The following is a 20153-nucleotide window of genomic DNA, read 5'->3' as shown; positions in this document are numbered from 1 at the left end:
CACACACACACACACACACACACACAGACAGACAGGTTCCTTGAAGCAGTATGAAACTATAACGAACTGCAGATTCAGGTGTGTGTGTGTGTGTGTGTGTGTGTGTGTGTGCAGAGAAGGGGAAGTCACTTAAATAGCTTCAAGGCAGAGAGTATAAACACAGCAATGTCTTCCTGTACACACTTTTCAGCACGACACACCAGCCTTTAAATAAAATCACTACCGCTCTACTGACTTTCGCAGATGTCCACCTCTGAACTGACAGTATAAGTTCACGTGAGAAAAAAAAACGAGTACATAGAATGAGTTTCCTGAAAATACTTGATATCCACTAATCCGTGCCCAAGCCTTTTGCAAACTAATTCCCGATGCTTTATAACAAAAACACATGATCAAAAACACATGGAGCTCCAAACTTTATCACAACCAGCAATACTGTCTAATCTGCAGTTTGCAGTAGCAAAAGCAACTAGTCTCTTACTGTGTATTTGACTGAATGCAAGTCAAAAGTCTTCGTGCTAAACAAAGAAAACAGTGTTAAACTGCAGCTTTAATCATTAACACCAGAGCGGGAACCTGCTTCAAATCTGAGACAACGTGCAGTTTTAATCTCAACAGCAGATTTAACTTTCACTTCCCTCTTTTTAAGTTTTACCAAGACAATAACACAAAGGCAAGTATCATTTTTTTAGTAAATAATTGCAGCCATGCAGGAACAGAATTGTTCAATCTAAACAAGCAACATTTTTCCAAAACCACCACCACTACTACCACTTCCTGAATTAGTCATTGAATAAATAATCTGAATGAGTGCAGTATTGATAGATGTTGATTTGATACATTTTAGGGAAGTTTTGGTGGAAAGAAATCTCTCATATTAAAAAACAAATGTACATAGATACTTCTACAGAAAATCTAGTCTCATGGAATGTGTTGTTGCTACATAAATGTACCAACAATTTATTTCAATATACTGCATCTGGCAGATCTTCTCATAAAGCATCCTTAAAAAGTAGAATCCAGGTAAAATACTGAAAAAATGAAGTGTGAAACTTTCGTTAAATTTATGAAAAAGAGAGAAAAAAACAACAACTTGGTAAATGTTTGAAACTCACCAGAAAATCTTGACCAAAAAAAGCAAAACTTCGCTGCTTCAGCTGTGGCTTTTGTAGTAGTATCAGTAGTATTAATAGTAGTAGTGGAGGCAGCACTAGTGACATGAGAGCCCGTAACAATCCTAGTCACTGAGTACAGCTGCTAACTGGTTCTCTCTTATTAGAAGCAACTCTTTCTCTTTCTCTTTCAGCTGTTGTTGTGTTTCCCCTCTAACTTCCTCTTTAAAAATCTCCTCATCTGCACTTCATTGTCTGTTTTCTGTTTCTCTATCAGCTGCTTTCTCAGTTGTCTCTGCCCCGTCTCTATTTTCCGGTAGTAGTCCACAACAAAGCCCACGCTGCTGCTTCTGCTGCTGGATGAAGCCGCTGCAAAGCTTCCCTCCCAATGAATGGGCAGGAGGAGGAGGAGGAGGGGGGTGTTTAGATTTGCATAGTGACGGGGGAGGGGGAGAGTGAAGGAAAGAAGAGTGGGTGGGTGGGTGTGGTGGGGGTTGTGGGAGGCAGAGGGAGGGAGTTGAGCTCTTTATTCATGTTATCTGTAGGCCATATCGACAGTCTACATCAGTCACCTGCTTCTCAGCAAGCCTCTGAGGGAGGGGGGGGGGTGACGGGGAGAGGGGTTAACGGTGGGGCTCCGAGTGGGGGATGGGAGGAGGTAAAAGGTTAAACTGGATCAGAAGAGTCCTGATTGAAATGGGTTGAAAAGGGGCAAACTCCTGGAGTTGGTGCACACATATGCAAGCATTCCCTCAACATCTACACACACACACACACACACACACACACACACACACACACACACCACACACACACACACACACCACACACACACACACACACACATACATGCACAGCCCACAAGGAGGTGCCCCCTCAGTGTAACCCTAGCCTATTCAGACATTCTCTGATGAATGATGGCCAGGTCCAGCGTCAGGAAACAGTTACCCAGTCGGATATCAGCCGGACTCTGGAACAATGTGGAGCAGAGAAGTCAGAGGAAGCCTGCATGGGAAAAGTCCCTTCAGTCACAGATATCTGCTTCTGACCACACCAATGGGAGCAAAAACTTTGCTGATTCAAGAAAGAAACTATTTTAAATAAGCGTGTGCAGCATGGTGTTTCTTAGAGAGACATGTCTTATAGATATACAGTTATTGGACACTACTCCTGCATTTATAGTGAATATTAAAGTCCACTCTTTTCAGGAGATCTACTGAGAATTTCTGGCTTTTTTTGTAAGTCTATGATGGCCAAAATGTACTACGGGTTGTTGGTTTCAAAATAAAAGAGCTATAAAGTTATACTAAAAGGCAGCAATAAATCTATACACATGATAATTTTGAAAAATGTAATTTTGAACTGTATGTGGATGTAGTTCTGTGTATGGATATTTGGATGTATTTTCTTTTCTTTTTGATGTGTTTTAACAGCCTCCCGTGGACAGGTGTTGCAAATTAGCAAAAAATAAAATAAAAATAAAATAAAATAAAAATGCATTGGTTTCTGTTTACATGAATCAGTTATTTAGAAAATTAAATGCATTTCCTCAAGGTCATTTTTGCTTAAATATAGAAAAAAAAACAACTACCATGTGTCTGTATCTGCTAAAATACAGACATGCTTTATTATTCTATGCATTATTCAGAATGCACTATTCTGCATTCTGACCCAGTTTATTAACAACAAGCACAGACAAAGATGTATCAAAAAAAATGTAAAATAAAGAAACAAAAAAACTGTTTTGCATGATACTGTACAAAAAAGGGAAAATAATTAGACACCCAATCTTGGCATCCTCTGTAGCAGGGTCACAACAGGACAATTTTGATGAAAGCTAATTAGAATTGTTAAATACGATCGCAATTACAGAGTCTCTCACTCCTTCTCTCACATATACAGCTAATTATCAGCTCATTAACACCTCAGCCAAGTCATACTTATTCACTTACTCCCATACAAACATAGCTGGCTGGTAATTGGTAATTGTCCTGCTTTTTCCCTCCAAACTGCACTCGCACACAACCAGCACGGGACCTGGTTTCACAAAGATAGACTTTGGCTTGAATTGAACTAGTCAGACTTCAGACAGATTTCTCAACAAATCCTCTGAACAAAGCTACCTAGTTCAAAACTGCAGTCAGACTAATTTTCTATAAAATTTGGGTAAATTAAGCCTAAATCAAACGAAAAAAAACATGGCTGACCAGATCAAACCTCTCTGCTCCTTTTAATCCAGCAGAAAATCATTGTCTTCTGGAAGATTTCCACAATTGTAAGGACATTTCACTGAGAAAAATCAGTGAAGAGTAAAACAATACAAAAACTTTCAGTGGCACAAACCCTCACTGCACTGCAGACCTGCGGGAGAGCTGAGCTGCTGCAGCTTCCTAATGTCGCAGGATGCAGTGCTTCTCCTAACCCATCACTCAGGCTCAGGACAGTTTCTTAAGAACAGGTTACTGTGCTCTTTCCTTCCTTACCACTACGGCACAATTTTGTCACACAACCACATATTATGAGCCATGTCTTCGTTTTTGGTTTTTGTAATTTGGTGCCACTTGCCAGAATGGGTCACTGGTTCTTGCCTTGGAAACCTAGGTCCGACTGGGGATAGGGGTAGCTAATTTCTTTAAGCTGTAAAGGGATATTTCACCCAAAATCAAAAATACATATAGCAATATTCATTAAGCCTCATTCCCACTGCACAAAAAACCTGCTAACACAATAGGTAGTGACACCTGGGTCAAATAACTCTGCAGTAGACACAATATTTATCGCCTCTGGCTCCAGTCGACTTTGATGGGAACACAACACCCAGGTGAATGCAGTAATTTCAGCTCCTTAACTGGCCAGATACAATTACACGCCACCAGTTATTACTGTCATTTCCTCCTAAGCTGCGCTCAAACACTATTCCAAGTTAGTCACTTATTAAGGGAGACTTAATAAGTAAAGAGATTATGACCTGGTTACTCATGATAATCATGATAATCCACAGCAGTGACATGTAGGGATCTATCTTCTTACTATCAAACTACACCCATCAACAAAATCACTGCACAGAGGGAAACATGCATCACCTCACATTCCCACTGACAGTCATTATTCACCATAAAGCACACTCCTCCTCCCCTTCTCTTGCCAGAGTCCCTTCCTCCAACAGATTGGCATTTAGAAAAGGAGCGGCTTGGCTGCATGGCGCTGTGCAGGATTTAGCCAAGTTTCTGTGAGTAAATGTTCCTGATAAGCGCCTGTACAATGGTTAGCAGGATGCTAGTTCATCTTTTACTATGTTTATATATGAAAACATCTTCCTCCTCACCTTCTCTCTCTCACTAGAGTCCTCTGATTTGTAAACTCTGCAAATAGAAAGGGAGTCTAGCTAAATGGCACTGTCCAGCATTTAGCTGGTGTCCATGCTTCTCCATCTTTTACTTGATGTTCAATGTAGGGGTCGACTCATAGTGATTTTTCAGGGCCCATACCGATACTGATTATTAGTAGTTAATGAGACTGATAACTGATATTTGGAGCCGATGTGCACTTACAGTGAAAATGAAAATCTTTCTGTCAATATTCAGAATTTGTAATATAACAAACTCCAACACAAAATTTTATTTAAATGTCTTTAGTAAATGTTTATTAAAAACTGAAAAGCACAGCAAGTTCCCTGCATTTTTTTAATCAAGTCAAGTAAAAATTTAAATAAAAATGAATAAATAAAAATATATCCTTACAGTTTTACAAAGTAAAAGTTTATCCCATGCTGACACTTCTTTTTTGCATTAATTAATTAATTAATTCTATTGGCGATCATTAAAATAAAATGTCAATACAGATAATCAGCAAAATGCCAAATTCTGGCCCCAATAATCGTCCAGGCCGATAATCTGTCGACCCCGAGTTTAATGATGTTAACATTTGAAAACTTGAACTTAGTTAGCCAGCAGCTAGCCAGCTAGAAGTCGCCAGGAGGAGATTTTTCAAACTGGCAAGCTGATTTCATCATCCTGATGATACAGCCACACGCCACCACAGTCCAAAACCAACCACAAAAAGCACCACCAGTTCTGGCAAAATAGATACAAAAGCCTAATTTTAGCAAAAGTTTAGGGGAGCTGACAGAAAGCCAGCTGGAGATGACTTTATATAGATTGAAAAATAGCACTACAGCTGAGTGGAAAAATATGTAGTTTTGATTTTGGGGTGAACTATCCCTTTAAAATCAGTCAGTCTTTATTTTTGTGAAGCAGTCATTAGACTAATCCAAGAGCAAAATGAAACTTGCCTAACACTATAAACCGGCCCCCAGTGAGCTCTAGAGGCGGATATAAAGATGTCACATCATGACAGCTCCCTTTACACACAGGAATTAGCATTTTGTTGGCCAGACCGTCTTGTATGCAGCTACATCTGAAGCAGACATTAACATCTCTCTGGTGTACCGGTACATAAACACGGGGTGGAGGCTGAAGACTTGCCCGAGGACTGACGACACGTAACTACTGCCATCCATCAACAAAGTGGAGGAAACCCAAACACACACACTCACACACACACACATTCAGAGCCATGTGTTTCCTGAGCACTGGACACCAACATCGGGGTAAAGGATATGGAAGCTTGGGCGCTAATGTAACGTAACAGCAAACATGAGGATGATTGATATTTACTGCACCTGCTAAACCCCTTTCAAAGGTTCAGAATCCACAGATTCCCTCCAAAGCCATTTTTCAAAGTGATTTTGATGGATGACAAACGTCGACATATCTGCTGAAGAAACTAAACAGCTAAACCTTGAACATTAAGCTTCAGCATTAGTGCTAATCCCATGGTGACATACTCCTGAAACTGCTGAGTGTAATTGCCATATAATTACATCCTGATTGATAATTACAGTACAATAATTCAATACTGCCTTCACACATTAATAATATCAACTGAGGCTCCAATTTGGGCAGACACGTACAGGGAATGTTTTGCATAAGTGAGGCTGAGGGCTCCTGCATGGGGACCGCAGAAAAATTAAGAGTATATAAAATAACAGAGATGAAAGTGGTTAACAGTTTTTGTTATCTGAGAGGACTCCAGACAATTTTGCACATTTTATACATTGTGATATATGGCAAGAAACTGCCTTTAAAAAAATGCTCAAACCAGTTATTTTACAAGCATTTGAACAGCTGATATTCTAAATATTCCTTGCCAAATGTCAGAGTGGGTTGAAATGGCAAAAGCAGAGGTTAAATCTGCACATTAGTTATAATATTCATAAAAGTATTTGAGTCACCAACCACATTTAACATAAACAAATAGTAATCGAAATGCTACAACGAAATAGGAAAACTGAAAAGTTTCTGATTCATTATTCCATTTAGGATGATGGCATCACCAGCATGTCGTCTGTGCCTAAACCTAAACACGTTAATCACAGTGCTATTGAAACAATAGGTTTCAAAGCAAGAGCAAATGTAAAATATCCGTAGTTTGCAGAAACATACAATGCCAACATTTTTTCTGATGACTGGGTTTAACTTCAATCTGTACTGCATCTTACATACGTATTTTCTTGGGAAAAAACAGCTTTTTGGATGCAAAACGGGTGACATAAGACTTCCTTTATGTAGACCGAGACGTTTCTCAGTTAAATTAGATGACACCAGCAAAGGCAAAACTATTCAGAGGTTTATTATAACCTGATTTTCTTTGTTTCTGGGCATACATGAATAAATGTGTATCTCTGTGAGAAAATCTGTGATTGTTGTTTTGCTCCAACTGCCAAGCTGCTTTGCCACATCTTTCAAACGGACAGCATGGAGCCAAAAACAGCCCAAACAATCACACATTAAAAAAACAGCCTGTGGTTATGTAAAGCAGTGGATTAATATATGAGAAAAAGATAAGAAAGTGGAATCTATTTAAGCCGGCGTGCTGAATCTTCAGGGAACTCTGCAGAATGAATGTGGAGGTCAGAGCTGCGGGTCACAAACGCACCAACAAAGACAACCGAACCAACACACAGCGGAGGAAAACTAAACATATAGACGAGATTCACAAATAAAAATCAGATTTCATAATTAGCAAACTGACTTGGTTAATCTTCATTTCTTCAGCATTTTTAACCCACGGTGGATTTGCCACATATTTATCGATAAAGGAGGCTAAATCTGATCAACTGTTTGAGACACACTGTGATGTAAAGACTCAGAAGCTCTGAGCGAGGCCTCTCTGTTTCGATAATGGTTCGAGGCTGCGGCCGAGAACTATGACAACTGGTATCAGGGATGACTAAGGAGAAGTGACAGCTCCCAACAATTGACATCTAAAGTGGACTCTACAGGTATGAGCTGAACTGTCCGCCGCAGAGTTCACAGTTTACAGTTTGTAATGATGAAACAGACAACAGAGTTTGCACTCTGCTGCTCTCTAGTGGTGAAAACTGGATGATGTTACATAAGATCTGAAATAAAACACCTGTTCACCACCAACACACAGACAACTAAAGAAGTCAGCGTGATAAACTAATATTGGCCTGAGTGTCATACATGAGCATCTTTTGACTGTTAGGATGATAACCATAAAGATATCTGAGGGATTAAACAACCTGTTCTGGATTTTATGATTTTTCTTCTTTTTTTATTTGCAAATAATATTAAACATTATTATGTTTTATCTCATTTGAACATGAGTTATGTTTTCACATAACACACCCCATTGTTATAAATATGGATCTTAACATTAATTAAAAATGTTTTAAATCAAGAAAAAGATCCAAACTATAATCACATAATCTGCTATATAGTGGAGACCTGTGGTATCAGTGTAACTTTTATTGTATGTTGTCTGTTTGTTGTTATTGTGACACAGAAATTGATCAAAACATATAAAAATCACAATTTCCAGAAGGCTAACTCCCCATAATGCACAGAGAGGAAATCACAAAAATGAAATGAGCACTTACAGAAGTTTCCAGGCGGCTGTAAGCTGTGTTTTGTCAGGGCACACCAGCCGACGGGGAAGATGTCTCTGGAGTCGAAGGGGCACCAGTAGTCAAAGGCGCCTCGCCAGCCGTCAAACATGACAAATATTTCCTGACCTCTGACCTCTCCCACTGTGGCAGGGCAAATCAGGTAGGGGTTCTTCCTGTCCACTGCCTCCAGCTTCATTCCAGCCTGGAAGTAGTTTTTTGGTGGGGTGGGTGGTTCCTAAACACACACGCACAAACATATGCATAAGCACGCAAATTCAAACAGTACAATCACAGAATCTCTGTTTTTTTTTAAGTATTTGTAGATGTTAACTAATAATTAAACACAATTTGTATTGAACAAAAACATCTGAACAAAAGCTACTTTTCTGTGTATTTACTGGCATGCATGACGGCGACATATAAGTGGCTCCCCCTTGTGAATGTGCTGATTACTGCAATGATGACATTAACAAAAAGAAAACTAGTTACTTTTAATATATTTAAATCAAGATTTATAGTTGTATTAATTAATTAGAATCACATCTGAAGAAACAATTCAATTAGTTGACACACACACACACACACACATACACACACACACACACACATATATATATATGGAATGGGTGACTTCAATACAAAAAAAAAATCGTAATACTGGCCTTCGGTAGCTTCTTGTAGTTGTCATTACCTTTTTAAAAGCAGAGGCAGGGGCCATCTCTGCTCCACTCAGCGTCCGCAGGAGGAACATGGGCCACGAAGAGGCATTCATCCTGAAACCTGAACACAAGATCGGATTTTTAAAATTAAAGACAGAGGTGATGGTGGTGTCTGTCAATGAGCACAACTTGCTATGTCTACTGGACTGAACTACCCATACTGTGGCTCAAGAGGTCCAGCAGGTCGTCCACTAATAGGAACGTTGGCGGTTCAATCCCCGGCTGCTCCAGTCTGCATGTTGAAGTGCCCTTGAGCAAGACACTGAATTCAATTTTTTTTTTTACCTGTGTATGCATCTTTCAATTGCTGCGCTCTCTATGTATTTAGCAGGGATCTTTACTTACTTTTCTTCATTTTTATTTCTTTCGAAAGTGTTGGTGTATTTTTATCAGAGTTGACTGGAATTTGTGCACATTCATATAAGAGGGGGATGTTCTGTGTCTTAATGGGAAGCTAAGCATCTTATTTATCCTATTTCTGCTTCACTTCTCTTCTCATTCTGGTATTTTCTCTGGACGATACAAAAAACTTTTATACAACAGAGACTTTAAGAATGTTTTGTCTCAGTTTGATTTCAGCAAGGTTTTTGTATAACCATGTCTGATGCCTTGCCATAAAATGCGGAAAGGCAGTTCCAGAAACTGTGGTTCTTGGTCTTTATACACAACCATTAACTAAGAGCAAGATATTTATTTCTCCTATCAAAAAAAGAGACAAATATCTTTGTCTACCACTTCAGAGACACTCACCGAGTGGTGGCTGCAGCATGTCTCCGTTTCTCTCGCAGGTTCCTATTGGCTGGATCTCTAACGAGTCGACCAGTCTCCAGAAGTCATTGGTGTTGTCACTTCCATCCAAACGCAGGCGCAGACGAGTACCCATCATGCCCATCACCGTTGCGATGCACACAGAGTTAGAGTTGCGAGGGTCCCGTGCCTCCAGTTTCATACCCGCTTTAAAGTCATTGGAGGGGGGGACTCTGGACTGCAGAGGGACACACAGGGACATTCAGTCACTGTCATATAATGTGAGGACACTTATGACATTAAAATTTACTCCAATATGATCAAATATTAAAGGAGACATGAGGGATCGGATTTAAGACAGCACAGTTAACACATTTCGCTCGACGTCAGCTCCCTGATTGATATAATCTGACAGGTTAGAGTACCATGCACACTGAGACTTCAACTTAATTTACAATGAATAAAGACTAGCTGGAGACATCTTCAGCTGCTGCACTCAGTCCATTTGTCCCTACTAAAGACTTAAAAAGGGGTCAAAGATATAAACTTTCATTTAAAAAAAAAATCTAAATTATTTTCTTTCTTTTTTTAAAAAAAGCTGGGCATTAACAGGAGTAAATACACAGTTTGTCTGGGTATAATTTCAGCCATGGCTTTACAGTACAACTTTATTACGCCATACTTAAAAATAATGGCCTTGCTGATCATAATGAAAAAATGTCACTCACTACAATTGTGTGTCTCATTGATGTGTTTTTAGTTTTTGGACAACAAAGAAGCCATGTGGCACAGAGGAGTAAGCTGTATACAAAGCTGTATATCAGGCTGTAGCTCCGCAGACAACAGTTTTTAACAGATGGGTGTATTTGTTGTTGCTTTTGGTCTTTGTTGACACAAAGAAAGATAAAGAATATCACCAGACCTACTGTATCAGCACACCTTTCACTTAACATAAAAAAAATCAGAAATGGCATGCTTACTCTCAATCATGGCAGACTGTAACATTATTACCAATATCAAAAATACACAAATTTAAAGAAAACAATATAAGGAGAATAAATAAAATTATGGTTTAAAAAGCATCCTGATGATGAGTTACCTGTTTGAAGCAAGTAGGCGAAGCTGCAGTGGAGGATGTTTCCCTCAAATAGTCTTCCCAACTGAACGGTTCTTTCAACAACAAAAAAAAAGACAGAAACAAAACCCTAATTAGCATCACTAGAAGATTGTTGTGAGAAATTATCCATTAAAACCTTTATTTAAGGCCTGGGAAATCAATAAACAAATACATTAAAAACAATCAACAAGCAAATAAATAAGAGTTAAAAAGAAATAGAGAAATAATAGAAATAGAAATAAAATCATATAAAGCAACAAACAATAATACCAACGTAAATAGCTAAGAATAAAAATAAAGGATAACAAACATATTATGGTGTAGAAGAATAATTAAAATCATTTACACTCAATTAAAACAAGATCTGAAATAGGGCATTTGAACAGCCGTAATGGTGGAAGAGAGTCCAAGTTTAGGTTCCTTTGAAGATTATTCAAAGGATTGTTATTAAATGACATTTTTCCTGGTTCAGTTCTGATTTGGGGAATGTGGAATGTGTGAAATATACAGTGGAAGCATCTGTTTCAAAGCTTTATCGATGACTAAAAACCAATGCCGATCCCGCCTCACAGCCAAATGTAGCCGGCCGACCTTTTGATAAAGGTGGCAGTGGTAGGTGCTGTAAGGGTCAGCGGTTATGAACCTGAGGGCTCAATGGTTTACAGCATCCAGTGACTTTAATGTAGAGGTAGCAGCTTTCCCATATATGACTCTTCTGTATTGAAATAAACATTTTATTATGCATACTCTTATCATGATGGCTCACCAGTATGGAGACATAAAATACAATGTTTTTCAGTGTATACATTAATTCATAATGCAAAATAACAAAAATACTTGAACTTAGGGTTTATGTTCAATACATGTTCACTTTGTCAATTAAAAAAATATATTGTTGATAGCTAACTGATGAGGTGGTGATAATATTGTGCATTCCTATTTTTTTAATATATATTTAAATTAATTAATTAATTTTTTTATATAAATGGTTGTTTCATTAACTTGTATGAGAGAATTTTCTCCTCATTTAAAAATAGAGTAATAAATGGTTGAATGCCTTTAAAACAGTGCAGTTTTTAGGGATCATTAACATGCTCATGATTTGGGTTTTTTTATCATACTTTCATGCTGTCCTGCCTATATTAGTGAAATTTTTGCAAAATTACACAAAATTCTTCTGATGTGGATTTTTTTTTCCGTTGGTGTCATGTATTTTTTGCACGTTAGCTAATCAATCATTTTTCATGTAATATAGCTTTTATTTTTATAAACTTATGTGTAGGCTGCCACCAAAATCTCAGTATTTCACTACACTCAGACTTTTTAAAAAAAAATATCATATATAGCAGACCTGTTTAGATATAAAATGAATTGCATCTTAAAAGAAAAATGACCCATTTTATGGTTGTTCATACCACAGTTGCTAAATCTGCACAGATATGATTGTTTGTAGAAGATGATGGTGATCTTAGTAAAAATTTGAGGGAACTGCTCATCAAGAGCTGCTTAAACCCTCTGAAGGCAGATCTTAACATGTGCCAGAAAAGCATCAGAAGTTACTGAAAATAGACAAAATATCACAAAAGCTATTGATTCAAAAAGCTTCAGACGACTAATGAAAGGATCAACAATGGAGAGAAAAAAGCCAGAGATCAGAGTTGCCAACCATTAGATTTGTCGAGCGGAGATCCTGCTGTGATGCTGCTCCGCCGCTCCTTCTCGTCTTTTTGATCTGAAATCAAAAGATGATTGAACTTCTCATCAGGAAGTGGGAGCTACTGATATACAGACTGTAATTACTGTGAGAATGAACACATAAAACATTCGATTGGAATAGTTCTGAGAAAAAAATGAACACCAAAAATTCAAATGATGTGTGAGGAAGCGTCACTGAGCATTTTGATGTTTCCGTGTTTGTTTTGTGATCAAATGGTGTTGAAGCCTATGAGTGCATTAGAGAATCAGTCTGTAAATGTGTAACTGTGACAGTACAGATTTAAAGAAAAAACAGCCCTGTGAAGGCCGACCTACCTCTGTGTGGTGTTCGACCCATGATGACCAAAGATAAACGTGCTGCTGCAGAGGAGCTGAAGTCACACAGGCTGTTACCCACAGAGACTCTGCAGAGGAGACAAATACAAAAGCTTAAAATGCAAGAATGCAAAGACCTATAATGTACGCTGGGAGATGGTGATCAATTCATACGAGCATGTTTTTGAACTGGTTTCTTGTGATATTTCTCGGCATTAAATGTAAAAAGATGACAGGACGATTAGGTTTAATGCTGTGATTGTTTTGACATGACTCTTTGATAAAACCACTCCATCAAAATTAAGAGGCTATAAACTTAAAACGAAAAATTAATTCCACTTTTTTCCACTATTTTGCACCAGTTTCAGCACTGGCTTAGGACAGGGGTATCCAAACTTTTTGTTAAAATGGGTACCAGATTAGATATTGTGAAAACACTTAAATTAAATTCAATGTCAGGATAAAGGCTAACGCCAACGTCAGTTTTGATCTAAAATATTCATGACAGATGATGTTGGTATTTTGTTGGTTTTAAATTGTTTTGTTAAGTTACCAAAATCCTTCAAACATCTAATGCCAACGTTATCTTGACGATGAATGGCATTTAGTCGTAAGCAATTTTTGGAAGGTTACTTTTGAAATATAATAGGTTTCAGATTTCTAGTTACCCTGTTAGAAATGTAATAAGGTTTGTGATTATTTTAATAACTTCTTCAAAGTTATGTAACATATCACATTTAATTACTTTTTGAGTAACAAATGTTTTAAACAGGGCAATTAAGCTGAAAAAACCTTAAAACATAAGTGCATAAATGTTGTGGCTTTGCTGACCTGCCACATTGTCCAAAAATATGCCAAAAGAAGGCATTCCTACATGGCAGAAAGATGTAATGCAACAGAATTCATGTTTAATTCAACATATAAATATTTTTTTTCAAATGTAAGCTCTTTGTAATCACCAACATTTTGATTAAAAACTGTACTTTAATGACATGTTTTTTCTCGGTAACTATATCTCAATAAAATTGCATTTATTTTGTATTTTAATTACTGTGACTAGTTACATGTAACCATATACTTCCCCAACACTGGTCGCAAGGTAACGAGAACAAAACCCAAAATCTATATAATGTTATTATTCACATGACATTCAATTCTAACGTCTGTAGACATTTAAAATATCGTCAACCTGATTTTCATTACATTTAACATCTGTCTGACATAACAGTCCACCGTCTTTCTGACCTCATATTTATCTCCAGTGCTACTTCAGCTCTTTGCTGTGGTCATCTCTGCTCTAGCAGGAAATGTCTGTTGCAACATAATCATTCATATGTTTATCTACCGTGTGTTTATGAAAAACACATTAGTTCCTCTTGTGTAGTTCCTGCTTGATGCATATCTAAAAACTGTATGATAGTGCTGCCACCCTGACAGAGATAAAATGCAAGGTGAACTATTGTGTCGCAGGCACATAATTTGAGCAACAAGCTGTGGAATATTTAAAATCAGTCAGGGCCAGAATTGGCCACCAATATGTATTACTATCACTAACCCTTGCAATGACCACACACTGTGTTGCTTCTGTTCATTAGAGCACCAAATATGCATAAATGCATGACTGCAAGCAGTCTCCAAAAAGCACCATTTGTTCCTATTTCAGTAACAGTGCCCAGCTCTAATGAAAATTAGCTTTAAAAATAAAAAGAAACTTTATACATGTATTTATAATGCGTTTCAAAAAATTTTGTCTGAGGTAGAAACGAATTGACTATGGGCATTGCTAATTTCACATTTAAAGCCAATATTCCATCTACATACTTTATTTTGCTGCAGGTTTCATGCTGTGTTTGTCTCAGGAAAATTGTTAATATTTTTCTGATTGCATTATCATAATCCTGTTGTATCTAATCTGTTGTCAACAACTTGGTTATGAACGGATAATGCTCTATAATTTACTTTAACTTTGTACATCAGAAATACAGCAGTCATAAAGGTGTGTTAAAACTCAATAAAAAACAGATTATCCTATTAACCCACTCCTTCCCAAAGACTATATTTAGTGTGATAAAGAAAAATGCCACAACATTTGTTCTGATTGGTCTAAACTCTTGAAATCTGGTATGAACATACTTTGGGCGAGTATCTAACACTACAAATTTGAAATGTTTATATCACATGAAAAATCACACTTTTATCGATACAGGTCTTTTAGAAAAAATTGAAAAAAATGCTGAACAGATTTCTTCAGATTTAATATTGTGCTTGACCCAGAGATCACTTTCACCAACAGAAATTAAAAATTAAGGTATGAGCACAAATGAGTTTAAAAATAATATTCACACAATAATTAACATGTGCCCCCGTGCTGATTTGGTTTATTTGAAATAGCAAGTGTATAAAAATGTTATTTCTTAAGTCCATATAAACTCCTTTGGCCGAAAAAAAAAAGGATTTACTTTGCAATTTTGCAACACTACTAACATTTACTCCTGATGCACTGCACAAATGAATGAAGTGAAGTGAAATGGTTACCACAGTGTTTATGCTGAAAATCTGCCTCAGACATCCACGTTTACAGAAGCTCTGAGGATAGGCCCACACCCTGCAAAGTCCGGACATAGTGGTAGGTCAAAATGAAGCCGAAAAATAATCCAAGGTACCAGAGAATTTAAAAAAAAGTGATTAAATCCAGAAATTCAAAGTTTAAAATCCCCCCAGAAGCCAGACAATGTCTCCTTTTCCTTGTGCTTAAAAATCGTAGCATCTGCAATGTATTGTGGCTGCCCCTCCCTCTGAAGACCCCTCTGTCTCTGCAGTGAATCCCATTGAGCCCAAAGAAGCCATAAAGATTCCAAGCTGCCATAAAAAGCCATTAAGACGTGTGGATGCTGGACGTCTGCTGGCCGACATGAAAAGGATTCCAGCCCTGCTCTTCGCTCAGCTGCAGACTGGGTCAGTGTTTGCACTGGTCTGCCTGTCTCGCTCAAGAGGGTCAGACAAAAAACGCCCGGCACACCAGGAAGCACTTCATTTTTACAACCTCCATTTGCACTAAAGCAGCCACTTATCTGGGATTAGTGTAATGTGCACAAACCTTTAACAGTGAGAAGATCTGAAAAATGACCTGAGACCTGCTTTCAGGAGAGGCTGTAACTTTTTCTTGACAGGAGGAGCTGTCAGAGTAATTTTCTCATGTGAAAAAAGGGTAAAAGTTTTTACTTTACTCAAATATATTGTGTTATAATGTTGCCACATTTGAAACAATAATATAATTCACATAATTCATACTGCAGTGCATTGTGAAGCATTTTACTTTTTGATGTTCACATAAACATTTTATCATTTCACTGTTTCACTTCACATAAATTTCATCTGAAGGTGCATAATTTTCAGAGTAGGTGATTTCTCAGAATAATACAATACTGGGGCTTTAACTACTGATTAGTTTAATGATCAAACTAATGATCAGGCAAATACCCATACAGGTAAATAATAAATTAATTCTATAAAATGTCAGAAATTTGTGAATAATGTTGAGCCTGAGGTAACAGATTTAAAATCCTTGTCTCAAGTACAGAAAAATAAAAAATATTACATTTACAGTAAAATAAAACACAGGAAAATCAGCAAATCATAGCATTTAGATTCTGTTCATTTCCATGTTGCATCAATTTGATAACTTAAAAACAAAATCAAGTATTTAAAAGAAAAAGCAGCAAGTCCTAATATTTGAGAAGCTGGAAGCATCGGTGTTTTTTGCATGATAAATGACTCAAACAATTATAAAATAGTTGCCTGTTAATTTTCTAATCAATTGACAAATAATTTCAGCTGGACTTGAATATTCTCATATGGTTTGTCTCCAAAAACCTCAATCTGTAAAGTGACTTAAGTTACTAAATAATGGTATTGGATTAAAAACTATAATATTTCCCACAGAAATGTAGTAAAATATAAGTAAAAAGTGCATGAGAAAAGTTAAAGTACCTCGAATATAAATTTATATAATTTATCTGCCACATCTGTGCTCATTCTAGCCTATCCGACGTGAGGATTTGCTGATTTTGTTTATTTTATGTGACTGAATATCTGAGTTTTGAACACTTCTGCATGTCACATTTGGCTCTGGGAAATTGCAAAAACATTTTATAGAAAAACAAATTTAACTGTGAAGATAAATTGGAGGATTAATCAGTGATGAAAACAATAGTTGCAGGCAGCAAGAAGCAAATCACTTCAACTGAGAAACTGGAACTTGGTAAAATATGACATTCTTACTCAAGGGTGGAGATTTCGTTTGGACATTGGGGGGGGACGCATATGAGGATTTGTGGGGTCCTCTGCCAGAAAATGTTAAGCATCAAACACTTCATTTCTTGCATTCTGATGATATATTATGCACCAATTTGTGCCTTTTTGGCATCGATTTACGGTGTTAATAATTTTGTCAAAATAAAAATCCTCTGCTAAGTTAGTGTTTTCATTGTGGGAGAAAAATCTAAATGTTTTGGACAATGAGGGGAGCATGTCTCCACTGAAATACACCTGTGGTCAACAACAACAAATGTCTACTTTACAATGATTTAAAGAGGAAACTGGCACATTCCCACAGTTAAGCAGTAATGTTTGGCATTAAATAGGCCTAACTAAAATGACAATCCATTTTGCTGCATTATTAGGCTAATCAACCAATAATTTTTTCAGCTCTGTTTGTTACTGTATCACTGCTGCAATTCATTTTAATCATAAAGACTTAGCCTAATAAAATATTGATAGAGCAAATCTTTCTGTGGTGCAGGAGAGCAAATACAAAACTGATCTCAACCTTCAAATCCAGAGTCAAAATCATCCTCACTGCCTCGTTGTGTTGTCTGTCAGTTTGGAGACAGCAGGGTGAAAGGATCACATTACCGCCGAGAGGCTGAGCAGTGTGAGCCGTTGCAGGGCGTCACCTCCAGCCTGCAAACTTGGGTTATGGTTTCATATCACAGAAAAAAACTTAGTCATTAAAGAAAAAAATCATCAAAGCTGTTTTTTGATACAGACATTTACTAGGTTGCACCACACCTTCGTGGCATCAGGTCGCACGTGTGCTTGAAAACATATTTCCTCTCTTTCATTTCCAGTATTTCGGTTCAGAGGGAAATCACTGAATCAGCAGAAGATGAAATTAAATTGGAAGAAAAGTCTGTGACGCATTTTCATCTGGTCACAGTTTGTGGGCGGGACAGTGATCATTATAAACACTGCTAACGTTACATTGCAAAAAACAGCGCGATGCTACGAGGCTGCAGGAGCACAAACGTGTTCTTAGGTGCAGTTTAAGCCTCTGCAGGAATCCAGAAAAACAAAAAGCAAATGGAAATCCTCAGAGTTTAATGTGGCTACTGTACGCACCAAGCTCTCCGCCTGCACAGAATACAGTATAAACACGCTCTGCTATCTCAGCCTGCGGGGACAAACTGCAGGAAACATCAGCGCTTTTCATCGCAAACAAGAGAGAAAGCCGTCACCGACAGCACACGAGAGTAATAATGAGATATGAGCCGTACTAACCGTTTGAAGCAGGTATTTTGATGGGAGATTCCTCACTTTCTATCAGATGCAAGCCGCCATATTCGCTGCAGCTCCGCGCATGTCCACCACGCAGTGCTGTAATTCACATTTTTCCACTGGAGGTGAAAAAAAAAAACACAGGCAGGAGAGGGAAATTATTAATTAGTCGTTTTATTGAGGCGGATAATGTTTCCGGTTGGGTTCTGATAATAAACTGCATGTCGTATACAAACGAAAACACGAACATCGATTGGATTTCCTGTTTTGGTTTTTTATTCAGGAGGTGGGGAGACAGAGGAGATAGGTATGCAGACACTGGAAGGTCAGATTTATGTGAGTGGCTGCTAATGAAGAACAAATGGTCACCAAATAAATAAAAGTTAAAAAAAGAAATAAAATAAAACAGAACATTTCCAAAATGCATTAGTAAATTAAATCTTTGTAATAATACAATCAATTAGCCTGTAGGGGGAGATTACTGTTAGATTGACAGTTTATTAATGCTGAAATTCTTTTTTTTTTAAATTAAACACCGCAAATACTTGTCTGTCATTCAATATTTAACTTGAAGAAGCCTATTATCAGAAAACTGTACCTAAGAAAGCTACCAAAAGTAAAAGTACTCATGCAGAAAAAAACATGAATTAATAGATTATTAATATTGACCCATTTACATGCAATCTTTTGCAACTGGTGGAGGTGGAGTTACAGTACAGTAGTGTCATATCTCATAAAAAAAACTTAATACTATGTGTGGTATTATTTAATGGTGGGTGAGCAACATTTTTTGCATATTTATAATGTTTGTTGATTAAATAACATCTTTTTTTAAGAAATATGGGTTGTTTTTTTTTACATCTTTCAACATCAGATAAAAAGACTTGCTTACAGTAACTTAGGTCTGGCTCATTTACTTTTTCACTGCCAGTTCAGTGAGCACTGTGCCTATCAAATAATAAATTATAATAAAATACAAACAGTGTTGGGGAAGCTATTTGAAAGTATGGCTTTGCAAGCTGCCAATTACTTTAATTACAGTGGAAGAAGTTGAACTACAATATAGTTTCGTTACTGACAGCTACTGTATCAAATTGACAATGCACATGTGATACAAGATTATAACAAAATATAATACAAAAAAGCCATAACCTAGCAAAAAAATGCCAATCATTTGGGTTTATTGCAAAAAGTGTCCAGTTAAACTGATAGTGTCTTTTGTGTGTAAAATCTTAATTTATAAAGTAATAAGTAGGATAATATAGAGCAGTAAAAGTATTTCCCTCTGTAATATAGAAAAGCATGCAATCAATACCTAAAATTTCTCTTATGTACAGTACTTGAGAACATACTTAATTACTTAACACAACTGTTGATTATTGCCAAGAGGTACTGTGACAGAAGAGTCTGTCCATACTCAAAAACTCCTAAAGGCTTGAAATAAAGAACCTCCCCCAAATGTACCAGTTGTGAAACTGTCACTGACAAACTGTGAAATACTTTCTTTTGAAACTTGATCTGTAAATATTCAAATCTCTCAAGAAACAAATGTGGCACAAATGTAGGTGAGAAAGTTTTTCTTTGGCAAGGAGTCGGACCAAATGTTCTACATTTTATGAGTGCAGCTCTGAACTAAAACTGTGGAGTTAAATGAAAAATGTCACTCTGTATCTGACAGTCATACCTCACAGTAATGAGTCAAGCTACACTTATACTGAACTCAGTTACAAATTTATGTACTTGTACCTTAACTTGAATATTTCATGGTACTTTTTATGTATTCTCCACTGTAATATTTCCACATTCTTTTGATGGTTACTTACTTAAGCCCATATGATTTTAAAATACCATGAATGATAAACAGATTGTGATGCTTTCCTGAAGGTTAATTTTTTTTT

General features: G+C 37.1%; 1 protein-coding gene across 4 annotated transcripts in view; it reads right to left on the bottom strand.

Moving 5' to 3' along the window:
- scml2 (Scm polycomb group protein like 2) overlaps positions 1-18371 on the bottom strand; it is a 29054-nt gene extending 10683 nt beyond the window's left edge. For 3 of the 4 annotated variants that reach the window (XM_042492433.2, XM_088075863.1, XM_042492444.2), the window contains exons 1-7: positions 18259-18371; positions 12700-12788; positions 12335-12400; positions 10651-10721; positions 9555-9789; positions 8777-8865; positions 8077-8320 (exon numbers count right to left, since the gene is read on the bottom strand). In XM_042492433.2, the coding sequence (XP_042348367.1) occupies positions 8077-8320; positions 8777-8865; positions 9555-9789; positions 10651-10721; positions 12335-12400; positions 12700-12721 (727 nt within the window). In that variant the 5' untranslated portion in view covers positions 12722-12788; positions 18259-18371. Of the gene's footprint in view, positions 1-8076; positions 8321-8776; positions 8866-9554; positions 9790-10650; positions 10722-12334; positions 12401-12699; positions 12789-15234; positions 15305-18258 lie in introns of all 4 variants that reach the window. The other variant, XM_088075857.1, reaches the window with a different exon arrangement.
- Between the last annotated feature and the right edge of the window lie 1782 nt (positions 18372-20153).

This window comes from Plectropomus leopardus, chromosome 1, assembly GCF_026936395.1.
Source record: "Plectropomus leopardus strain MGB_pleo_1.0 chromosome 1, ASM2693639v1, whole genome shotgun sequence".
Lineage (NCBI taxonomy): Eukaryota > Metazoa > Chordata > Actinopteri > Perciformes > Serranidae > Plectropomus > Plectropomus leopardus.
This window is presented reverse-complemented; position numbering and strand designations above follow the sequence as displayed.